The 12,408-nt window shown below is 46.3% G+C and overlaps 1 protein-coding gene across 1 annotated transcript in view; it reads right to left on the bottom strand.

Moving 5' to 3' along the window:
* The window catches only part of PIWIL4 (piwi like RNA-mediated gene silencing 4), a 64,134-nt gene that overhangs the window by 20,326 nt on the left and 31,400 nt on the right, over nt 1-12,408 (bottom strand). The window contains exons 9-13 of the mRNA XM_075548722.1: nt 10,651-10,774; nt 9,342-9,459; nt 7,220-7,331; nt 3,978-4,162; nt 1,876-1,948 (exon numbers count right to left, since the gene is read on the bottom strand). Coding sequence (XP_075404837.1) covers nt 1,876-1,948; nt 3,978-4,162; nt 7,220-7,331; nt 9,342-9,459; nt 10,651-10,774 — 612 coding nt within the window. The remainder of the gene's footprint in view (nt 1-1,875; nt 1,949-3,977; nt 4,163-7,219; nt 7,332-9,341; nt 9,460-10,650; nt 10,775-12,408) is intronic.

Raw genomic sequence — 12,408 nt, 5'->3', positions numbered from 1 at the left:
GGAGGGGAAAAAATGAGAACCTGATGCCAGGGGCTTAAGTGGAGAGCAAATATTTTGAGAATGATGAGGGCAATGAATGTACATATGTGCTTTACACAATTGATGTGTGTATATATTGTGATAAGAGGTGTATGAGCCCCTAATAAAATGATTTTTTTAAGTTTATTGTGCAAGGAAGTAAGAAAAGTGATCCCAGAGAAATGGGGATATGTCCCAAAGCCCAGAAACCAGCAGCAAGGAGGCTTCCACTGGGGAAATCAGAGACAATAGTCATCCTAGAAATGGACTGTGACCCACCGATTAGAGTAAGGACTCACAAGTTCATATGGATAGAAATAAATGACAACCAAATGAGAAGAGGAGGCGCTTTTCAGTGTTGAGCAATTATTACTAAGACTAGGGATTACTGTGATTGCCAAACTGTGCTTTTCTTAAATCCTTCTCACCTAATAAATGTAGAAAAAAATGCCAGTTAGAAAACTCGTTAGTTTAGGCAAGAACCATGGATGCTAAAGCAGGTGGGTAAAAGTTTGACGAGGAACAAGATACTTACACTGTTCCCAAGCACCTCTCCTTCAAATATACTTATTCATGACAAAGAGGGCAAGAGTAAATGTCATAACGGAGAAACGTGGCCAATGCCCCTGTATTCAGGGGGCGCACCAGTAAGGAGGTGGGCACTGGGCTCCACCTGGCAGGATGTCCTCAGGGCACAGCATGCTAACTATGCTACCCCTGCCAAGTGTCCACAATCTGAACTTCGCCATTAGAAGCACGGCGAATCTGAATGGAGGAACTTTGAACAGAATAACTAGTCGGTACGAATCAACACTGCAAAGTCTTCAAGGTCAAAGAAAACCTGAGGAGCCATTCCAGACTGAAAAAGAAACCGGGGGGAAAAAAAGAAAAGAAAACAGGGCAACAAACCACAAGCTTCAATTACCTTACTCTACTGGAAGTTGTGGGGACAGGTGGAAGCACCCCAGTGGGGTCTGTACAGGGGCCAGTTTCACTGTTGGGTGATTTTGATCCTGCTCTGTGGTTATGTCTGAGAACAACCTGGTTTGTAAGTAATGGACAGTAAAATAGTCAAGGTTAATGAGTACATCTGTAACTTGTTCTCAGATGACTCTAGGGTGGGAGGGGGACAAAAGGCAAGTGGGATCAGTGATGGAACGGAGAGGAAAAGGCCTGCGATGGAATGGGAGGCTGAGGTCTTGGAGAGGTGCAGAACAATGCCAAGAAACGGGGGTGGAAGAGAGAGGGCGGAGAGAAACTTCAGAACTGGGAGGCACGATTCAACTTGAAATGATTGGTGGAATGAAATCATTAGGGCTCAGATCTTAAACGCTCAGCCAAGTCAGTCTGTCAATCTCTCTGCTATCTCTCTCTGTGTCTCTCACACACCCACACACAGCACTTTGGGAAGTGAGCAGTTAGGGGTTTCCCACCGGGAGGTACAGTGTAGGGGAAATAGCACCAAGAACGATGAATCACAACAAGGAAAGCAAGAATTCAGAGGAAGTAGATCTTTGCTGCTCTCGGTGACTCTGGGCAACCTCAACCCTCTACAAATTGCCTGCAATAGTAGGGGCCATGATCCCCTAAGTCTTAAGTTAAAAGAAGACCCCCAATAAGTTGGAAAGTATGCAGACAGCCACGAGGCTAACATAGGGGAAATAGTAGTTTAAAATTAACATCAGAAATAGGAAAGGCCATTAAAATTATGATTGATGAAAATGCTATGATGAACTCTTTCATTCTTTGGGAAAATGCACAGTATTTTACAAAGATATCTTGTGAGAGACTCTTTTCAAAACTTAGATGAACGAAAAATTATATATAAAAACAAACAAAAAATCCCCCCACACTTACCAGCTGAACATCCGGATGCACGTGTTGCTGGATGGCTCTTAGAAACGCAGCGGGGTTTGCTGGTACTTTTATGCTACATAAAGAAAGATTAATTTAGGAGCTGTAGCCATCCCATTCCTTGTAGAACATAATCATGTGGCATTAGAAATAACACAGATGGATTTTCCCACCAGATGAGTCATTTTAGGAATAAGTCATTAGAGAAAAAACTTAAACTTTGGGATCCAAAATTATTTTCCTACTAGAAGATATGCTGAAAATTACTTTTAAATCATATATTCACTAGCATAAGAAATAGAAATTGGTAGAAAATGCAATTTTTCTCAATTGTACAGAGCTCTATTCGTAATATTATATTTTAAAACGGGGGCTGAAAGTGAACTTGTGAAATTCAAAGTCTCATGATATCAAGTGCCTGGAACCAAGTCTGGGTTCAGCCAGGGTTACGACTTCATGAATATGGAACCAGCATGGGGATTTTAAATAAAATGCAACCGTCATCATGGTACCGAGAGCACTCAGTCTAACGCAACAGGCTAAGCAGTATGATTCAGACAACATACACTTATTTTGTCAGCTTCTCTGGAGGGTGGGGCTCCACTCCTTCATCCATCTAGGCAGCAAAACTTTATTGTCTAGTCTATCACCCTGCGCACAAGAATAGACACACGAGCCTCGTCTCCTGATGAAGGAGCCCTGGAGATGGAGCTCGGCAGCAAACCAGAGGGTCAGCGGATTGCCCACCAGCCGCTGAGTGGGAGAAACGTGTGCACCGCCTCCCTGAAGATGTACACATACGCTCCTTACAGGCACGTGTGCCCGGCCCGCAGCAGGGCGAGCCTGGTGACGGGTGAAATGAAAGAGAGGAGAGGAACTAAGGGTTGGATGAAGGGTAAACTATTGGGGCATTTGATTAGGTGTTGACTGCAAAGTTGATGAAATGTAAACCCCCACTTAATTTACGAAGAGAACATTTGTATAAATAAATGAACACCTGAGTGATTCTGGCTTTTCCGATCCAGTCCCTTGCGTGTGGGTTCCTCACACCGCCAGGCTTTCTTTTTTGTTTGTTTGTTTTTAAGCTAAGAGGCACTACATATGTAAACTTAATGGGCAAACAGATACTTCATGAAAAAGGAAACATGGATTAGAATGTGGGTTTTCAAGTGAAAGGGGTCAAGAACAACACCCAGGCCCTGGCTCCCTCGTGGACCCGAGGCGACGGAGAGGCCCTGCTGACTGCCTTCTTTCACGTGTCTGCTTTATCAGCTGACGCATGAAGGGAAACGAGAGCAGGTGTAACTCCAACCAGGAGATTCGTTAACAGATTTGATAAGAGGAGAATTCTAAACTACATGTGTAAACCGAGACTTGCGGAATATCGGTGGTTTTCAAAATGCGTGTGCGCCCAGTGTAATGAATTCGTAACCAGACGATAAAGAATAACTTTCTGCCCTAATAATCGGCATGGGTGGCTCTCCTGAAAGGAAGAAGAAGAAGGTGATGATGTGGTCTCTCCTTTCGCATCGTGTTGAATTCAACAAAGGGAAGACTGGACAACTTTGTAGCTACTCTAAAGCAAAACAAGATTGAAGTTTGACTGTGCTTATGTCTGGACCCCTTACTAGAGTGAAAGCAACTTACTTCTTTTCATCATGCCCAGAAATTGCCCTGGTCTCTAGCACATCTTATGACTACTCCTCACTGCCATCAAGTCGATTCTGATTCATTGCGACCCCACAGGACAGAGTAAAATTGCCCTCTTGGGTTTCCAAATCTTTACAAATCTTTATGGGAACAGAGCCTCATCTTTGTCCTGAGGAGCACCTGGCAGGATTAACTGCTGACCTCGTGACCAGCAACTCAATGCACAGTCCCCTATGCCCCCGAGGGTCCTGGGCTCTTTTCTGAGTCAGAATCGACTCAATGGCGGTAAGTTCTTAAATTTACTCTGTTCTATTGGGTCATTCGGAGTTGACAGTGATTGTGGTGAGGCTTTTTGTTTTGTTTTATGAGTCAGAATTGATTGGCTGCTGGTGAGACACAAAACCAAATTAAGATGTTGAAGACGAAAAGGGGGACGACTTTCAGCGCATGCTCACATTTTGGGCTGGTTCACATTAAACCCCATGGAGCTTCCAGCTCTTCTCAAGCAGCTCAGAAAGCTCTCGTTGATAGTTTCCTCTCTGCCACTGTAGATAAGCAGCCACTGAGTCAAAGACGGTGCGCTCAAAACCTTGCACGTTCGAATATCCTTGGACCAATCAGCAGCAGACCCTGGTTGACACTGAAAAGTATAATGATCATAAATGATTGATTACATTATTGAAAGAGGAAGTAAGTCCTAGAAACATGCAGATGGCCTAAGGGTGCCACAATAAGAGAAGTACGGGTATTGAGTACGGTTTGCTACTCGTAGATTTCAAACTGCCATTGTTGAACATCATAGGGTCTCGTGACTTTCAGAGCAATTCAGTCCTCACTGTACGTATGAGGGGTGAGGCCAAATGTGAAGTAGCTCATCCCAGGTCACTCAGACACAGGCGCTGCACATCTGGACAAAATGCATATTCTTGCTGGGTGCATTGCCTCGGGGAAGCCCCTTTACATCATGGACCTCTAATGTGTGCGATGAATGGTGTCTAGCTGGAGGATCTCTGAGGTTCCCGTCCAGCACTAAGAACCGAGGACTTCCACCATGTGTGGCTCAGACAAGCATACTGCACAATCTGGTCTCTTAAGAATAGCTCTTTGCATCTCTTTAATGTAGGCATCTCACTGCCGTTTAGTTGATCCTCTAGGACATAAGCCACGCCAAAAACCCAAACTTACTGCCACTGAGTGAATGCTGACTCGCAGTGACCATACAGGATAGGGTGGATATGCCGCTGTGGGTTTCTGATACTAACTCTACAGGAGTAGGAAGCCTCACTTTCTCCCACAGCCACAGAGTGGCTGGTGGTGGTGAAACGCTGACTTTAAAGTTGGCAGTCCAACATGTCACCCACATGCCACCAGGACATCCAGGTACCTCAAGTAGAAAATGCATATTTTTGATACTCCAGGTATCAGTAATAACCCTACAAGACAGTTAAGAACATACGGAGGGACTCCAAAGAGAGTTGGGGGTAATTCCATGATCTAATTTTATGTCATTTTTCCACACAGTTTTTAAAGCAGCCTTAGATGTTAGGTCAGAGTGGCTATGTCGAGGAGGAGAGATGAAGCCAAGACTCGGGTTCCTTTCTCATTCTTGGATGGTCTTTGGTGCAGAAGAAAACACAAAAGCAAGTTCCCTGCACTGAAGAAAGGGCTGGGAGCTTTTGCACATGGCATCAGCTGCTGCTCATGGGTTAGAAACAAAGAAAAATGTCTTTTTGGGGCACGCCAGGAAGAGCCACTGTTAGAATTAAGGGTATCACACTGCAGTCTCCATCTATCGCTACTCAAACTGCTGTCTGTGGACCCCAGGAGCCCACGGACCCATGAGCATGCGCAGAAGTTTGTGAGAAATGCAGACTCCTGAGCCCCATCTCAGACAAATGCCCGGGTGGATTTGTATTTAAAAAGCATCCCAGTCCTTTTGTTTCCCTGGCTCGGGGCCTGTGGCTGAGAGAGGTCAGGGACAGTCACGGGCTCCGAATGCTGGTCTGACAGCGCAGCCACTTCCACCCAGTGCTCTGCCCTGCCCTTGCCGCCTACCCTCTTGATGCCTGCCCTTGGGGTGGTCTGGCTGGGAGGGGGCCTGAGCCTGAGAACACAGGTGGGGTGGGGGTAGCCCTCCATACAGAGGACCGTCTGAGGCTCAGGACCTTTCCTTTCCATTATAGCCAGTAGGAGGAGAGTCACAGCTCTCTCATTTCTGGGACAGCGGGAGATTCAGGACAATGTCTCGAGGATACCCTGAGGTCCATGACTCTGCAGTTTGCACAATCCTAGGATCCAGAAAAGCAGAGGTGGCCAAGAAGTGAATGACGTGGTCACCACTGCCTCTAGGGACATACTCTCCCATTTTTTAAAAAAGCATCTTACTGGGGACTCTTACCACTCTTATAAAATTCCATACATCGACTGGATCATGCATATTTGTACATATGTTGCCATCATCATTTCCAAAACATTTTATATTTGGTATAAGCTCCTCTTTGCCTCCTCCCAACCCTGTGAATCCTTGATCAATTATATATTGTTATTAATATTTGTATCTTACGCTGTCCATTGTCTCCCCTCACCCACATTTCTGCTATTCTGTTCTCCCATGTTAATGCCCCTGCCTTTTGAGAGTAGCCCGATGGTGTAGTGGGCTACAAGTTAGGTTGCTAACCACAAGGTCAGCAGTTCAAACCAACCAACCTCTCTGAGGGAGAAAGCTGAGCCTTGCTACCCCCTTAAGGTATACAGCCTCAGAAATCTACAGGGGCCTTCACCTCTGTCCCAGCAGGTTGCTCTGTGTCAGAATTGGCTTGAAGGCAGTAAGTTTGAGCTTTTTCAATATGAGACTTGTTTCAACCTGCACCCCACAAAAAAGGGCAGCCAAAACACTGACAAATATAATTCACTTACAGAGAAAATGAAGCAGGTAGTTTTAACAATGTCAAGGCCCACGTCTTAATGGAGCTCCTTTTAGTGAACCTCTGACCAAGAGCCTAAGAGGGGTCTATTTTTAGCACTTAAAAAGTTTGTTTGTTTGTTTGTTTTTCCCGAAAGTAGTTTTCTGCCAGTTCTCTAATCCGGGTTTTTGTTACTTCAACTATCAAAAAGAAAAGATGGGGAAATTCCTATTCTGTCACTAGGAAGCATTTGTCATTCGGGTGTGTTCACTCGAACCGGCTTCGTCTGCTACACCAACTAAAGGCAAGGAGAGCGCGCCCATTAACGACATAAAGCCTTGCTGGCTGCAGAGGCAGGTAGCGCAAGCGACAAGCAGCAGAGCAACGCCTACCTCTCCCACAAAATGGGCCCATTTCTTCACCTGGAGCTGGCAAGAGGCCAGGCCTTGGGTTTTAGCAAGCCTATTTCTACAAGTGCTATGTCTGGGGTAAGTTTTGTGTGAATGTCATCGTTTTATGCCAACTGAGCAGCACTTGGCATATGAAAGATTAACAGACGCTGAAACTGAAAAACCAAGGCTGGTATGGAGAAACACGCTCAAGTAGGGGCCTCCACTAGCTGATAGAACATTCTCGTGTCCCGTGGCTCTTACAGAACATGGCAGAAGATGTCAGCCTAGGAAATGTCTATGGGGGCAGTGCTACTCAGTCAGCCGGGATCTCTGTGAGCTGGAGTGAACGTGACAGCCCGCGGAAACCACCTAAGCTCACACAGCCTTCCACTGGGCACTTACGACTTGGTCTTGCAAGAGCACTTTTTCTGAAGGCGCCACGCGGCCCGTGAGAGACATCTGGTGTCCGAAGCGCAGCCCCCAGGTCTCCAGCTCGAAGCGTGCGTCCCTGTTTCTGTTGAGAGAGGTGAGCGGTGAATCGTTAATGTGCTGACTGTAGAGTTGGAATCATTAGAGATCCAATTAGACGAACACAAGCCCACTGCACCGAGGTAAGTCTGACTCAGAGTCAACCTCTCGGACAGGGTAGCCCTGCCCCCTGTGGGTTTCTCACACTGTCACTCCTTACAGGGATAGAAAGCTGCATCTCTCTCCCACAGAGCCGTTTGTGGTTTTGAACTGCTGACCTTGCAGATCTCAGCTCAACGTGTAACCATTACTCCACCAGGGCTCCTCTCTAAATTGTACATTACTAAATTACGTAGGGATTATTCTTTTTCTCCCTGCCCCCACCCCCAAGTTCCTGGCTTCTATTTCTTCCCCTTATTTTCCTGTTCTTCAGCACACCCATAAAGCAGTTCCCCATTGTTTTTTGCGCCATATCTTTTGTGAATAGGACAATATGGTGCTCAAAAGGATCATGGGAAGATGGCGCCCAATCAGACCATTGCAAGAATGGGAAAAGGTGGCCACGCGACATGGTTACAAAAATGGATCACAGAAACGAAGCGAACTGGATTTATGTCTTATCTTTAACATTTAATACGGGTGTGACACTGAGCAAAATAACGAATCTTTTTAAGCCTTAGTTCTCTGTGGGTGAAAAAAAATGTAAGGACAGTAAAAGCAGTTACCTCAAAGGGTTCGCTGAATGACAAAATACGAGGGGTTGTCACGGTGCATAGAGTACAAAGTGCTCAATCAGCGAGTGAGCTTGTCTCCCCTGTTAATGAACGTGTTGAGATAAAGAGGATCTTAAAGCTTCTGCATATGAAGATCCAAAGTATTACCATGCCAACGTGTGGCACGAGCCATATTCCATGTACCTGATAGCCATTTGAGACAAACAGCCACAGGACTGGGCCCCGCAGTTCTGTCAGACCCGGGGAGCTCCAGTCTCCCACCACAGCTGGACAAAGGGCTGGGTAGCACAGGGAGGCCAGTGGCACAGTCTGAGAACCAGACAGGCTGACGCGCAAGAGCACAAGGCCCCTGTGAAATGTACCATATGCAGAGTGAGGTTTTCCTACCGTCCAGGGTGCTGAGGACACCAGCTTAAGTTAAGACAGCATTCCTGATTCTGGGCACGAGGGAACTGCGATGTTTGTTGTTGTAGTCTTTTGTTCTACTATCTTTTTCTCCATTCAAAATATTCTCCAGAACGTCAATGCCATAGTACGCAGATGACGGGAGAGCTGTGTCGAGAGGGGTACCCTAAGCCGCCTGACCGCCTACCCTCCACCCACTAGCCCCGAGTGAAACACTGCTCAAACACCCCTCGCTCTGGGTCAGCGAGCCGAGAGGGTCCCATGCGGGACACAGTGAGAGCGTGCCTGCACAACACTGCCACCAGGGGACCCCGGGAGCGGCAGGACCCAGGGGACCCCGGGAGCTGCAGCGTGTGACTGCACCCCAGGGTTTCCGATGGCTGGGTTGACAGAAGTGGACGGCCAGGCCTTTCTTCCAAGGCACCTTTGGGTGGACTCAAACCTCAAACCTTTCTTTTAGCAACTGAGTATGTTCACCCTTAAGTTGTACTCCTCAGGGAGCAGAACCGCCTAAAGAAATCTCCCAGGACGGAATCTTTACATGAGCGGGGGGCCGCAGCTTTCTCCCACCAAGTGGCAGTCGTGTTAGAACAGACCACCTGTAGGTTAGTTAGTACCTAGTGCTTTCACCAGGGCTTGCTATCTATGAAGGGACTTCAACAATCCCCCATTATCTTTTAAGGCCATGCTTCCATGAGCTTTTTGAAGTCGCCTCGTAGAACACATCGTTCTTTCACCCGGGCCCTCGCTGATGTACATGCCAACCCCAGAAAGAGGGAAAACACACCAAACTTACTGCCATTCAGTCCATTCCGACTCACAGGGACCCTGTAGCACAAGGCAGAACTGCACCTAGGGGGTTCCCAGACGGGAACTCTGCAGGAATAGAAAGACTCATCTTTCTCCCACCACAGTACCTTTGAATATCGTCGGCAAGCCGGGCCAGCCGCTGCTGCCTGCTCAAAGGGCTGAGACGCGTCACCTCAGACACAGCCTTCATCAGCTGGAAATCAGAGACTGCCTGCCTAGTCAACCCTGTGAAACAAAAACAAAGGCAACGCTATGAAAATGGACGGTCGACTCCACGCCCTGCCCATCTCAGGCACCATGCAAGGTGTTTGCTCAGGCTCAGTCTGACCCACGCCATCTGGGGAGCCCGGTGCCAACCAAAAAAAAGCAGCTCCTTGTAAAGAAATGCCACTTTAAATTTCCCTGTAGCCATGCTGAAAAAGCTCAAAACAAGAAGAAAATGGGTAAAATTATTTAAAATATGCTCATTTTCCCCTCGTGTATCCAAAATACTCTTATTTCAACATACGCTCAGTATTTAAAATGTATGAATCTAGTAGTTTCCTTTTGTTTTCAACAGTCTTCAAAATTGACTCGATATCTCATTCCACCCTTCAGTGACACACTTCCCAAGATGCAGAACTGTGTCAACACAGAATATTAGACTTACCACTAAGAAAGCACCTTCCCCTCAAGGATTACATCCTTATTAAGGTTTCCAGGTGTAAAACCAGCAGATTGAAACTCCCAGACATTCCGGGGGGGGGGGCGGTGGCTTTTCTACTCCTATAAAGAGTTTCAATCTCAGAAACCCACAAAGCCAGTTCCACTCTGTCCTCTGGGGTCGCTATGAGTCAGAATCGACATGGTGGCAGTGAATTTGGAGTGGAAAAATAAATACATATCATGATCAAGTCAACCCATATGAAGCTCTGAAATGCAGAAAGCCCTCCCTTCTTAAGCCACCTCCCCCTCTCGTGGATCTATGAAACACTGCTGAAAAGTTCTCCAGACAATGATTAGATGCTACTGCATGGTGACAGCTACCCTCTGAGAGTTCACGCACAAAGAGAATGAGGATCGATGTGACACTCCTGAAGGGGGATAATTACTGAGCTGGAGACAAGCAGTCACACATCGCTTCCCAGACTGGTGAAGCTCAACAAGTGGCACGGAGCAGCTTGGTTTTAGGGAAATATCTGGGGGCCCGAGTGCAGGAGAAGAAGAAGACAGATAACTTTAATACGCCAATCGGTTTCCAAAGGGCATTCTATCCTCCCCCTTGTTCTTGAGTCAGATCAGCTACTTAAAGATCCGATCTTCCCAGCGGTAATGTCATTCTCTGGCACTTCGCTAACTTCAACAGGCTCCATCCACTGCGAAGCATATTGTGTGATCAAGAGTCTGATCATCAGAGTTACAGAACATAACCAGTACCTGTTAGAAAGCAGAGTTCTGGTATCAGGTGGACCATCCGAGCTTCAGTATTGTGATTCCTCGTGCTTTTCAGCAGACTAACGAGCACAGGCTGATTTAGGTCAGATAAAGCAATATCATATTGCTGCAAAGTCCAAGATGAATGAGGATACGTTAATATGGAAACATTGCACATGGAGCATCCTGGCTTATTACCAGTAAGCGACGGTATGACATAAACCAATCTCTTCAATGATGAAAGATAAACCCATGGTAACTTTTACTTCCTTCCCAAGACTTGTCTGTTATTTCCTAGGCTCAGTTTCGTCATTACAATGAGCATCTTTTATAATGCAACACCATCTACCTTTTTAGAAATAATAAAATAGTTCCCTGCTCTCTTCTGATTCACTCTTCAGATTCAGGATAGCCTCCAGCTGGCGCCATACATATGATGTTGATCCCATGAGGGCTGGCCAGCATTTTCTCCATTGGTTGCCGGGGCAGAGTGCCACCTGCTTGCCTGGCTCTAAGTGTCTGCTGTCACTGTGATAATATCTGAGCACAATTGGAGACAAGGTTATACCGAATCCACCTTGAATTTCTCAAAACATTGGACTTCCACGATAATTGAATGATACAGGAAAGCAGCCATGAAGCCTAGTGAATGTGAATTTGGTTCCCTGGACTGTGACCCGGGAGAAGTTACTTAAATTCACCTAGACTCAACGCTCCCCATCGATGCAATGAAGCTAATGGTAGTACAATGCATGCCAATGGAACAACTTAAATAAGGATTAAGATCAGATAGATAAGGTAGCTCGACTTGTGTTAACATTGAGTCTAGGATCTGGCTCCACTAGGTTTATACAGTTTTCTACTGTCTATTGTTTTTGATATAATGATTGGTAGAAATGATTATTGGGAAGTATAAATAGTTTGTAAGTTCACTGTTTCAGCCATCAATTTGAATCTTTAAATGGGTTAGGGCACTCCTGCAAAGGAGACTCTGAAAAGATAAGCCACACCCAGTGCTTTGGAGTGCTCAGGACACCTGCATTCAAGAGACTTCCCTAGGGGACTGTTGACAGACTGAAGAATGAAGAAGAAGAAAAAAGGAGCCCTTTGGCCCTTTGGATTTTGAACTAGTGGCTTGTGCCTGAAGCTGGAAAAATTTGGAGCCAAGAAGGAATGCTCCACTTTATGCTGAACTTCAAAGGGATCCTGCAGGGAGCCTGAAATGCGGGCTAGGTGACTACCTGGATCCACTTGTTGAGTGGAAGTGGGGGAAAATCAGCAATAGAGAGATGGGTTGAAACCAGCCACTAACACCTACAGACCGGGTTCACAGGGACTAGAGAAGAGGAGAGCAGGTTGGCTGGTTTGAAGTTCATGATCTAGCCCAAGGGGGCTAGGGTTGTTGAGAATTTGTGATGGGGCCCACGGTCTCAAGGTGAGGTGCCCAATGGGCATCCTGGTGAAGCTAAGTGAGGCAGCCGACATTGAGTTCTCCAGAATTCAACCAAATAAGAGAAGATTTCTGAGTCTGTGAACTGGTGCATATTGCTGCTGACTTTACGGACTGTCCTGATTTGACTTTGCTAATGAATGCCAACTCACAAGGTTCCAACTGGAATGAAGATTCTTCACATCAAAGAATATGCTTGCCTCCTCACAACACTGGGTTGATGTAAGTGGGCAGTATAGAAACTGGATACCCAAAATTGGGTGTAAAAAGGCTGAAGTAGCTGATATAACTGCACTTGTTAAGCATAGGAT

This window comes from Tenrec ecaudatus, chromosome 4 (genome assembly GCF_050624435.1).
Source record: "Tenrec ecaudatus isolate mTenEca1 chromosome 4, mTenEca1.hap1, whole genome shotgun sequence".
NCBI classification, from domain to species: domain Eukaryota; kingdom Metazoa; phylum Chordata; class Mammalia; order Afrosoricida; family Tenrecidae; genus Tenrec; species Tenrec ecaudatus.
This window is presented reverse-complemented; position numbering and strand designations above follow the sequence as displayed.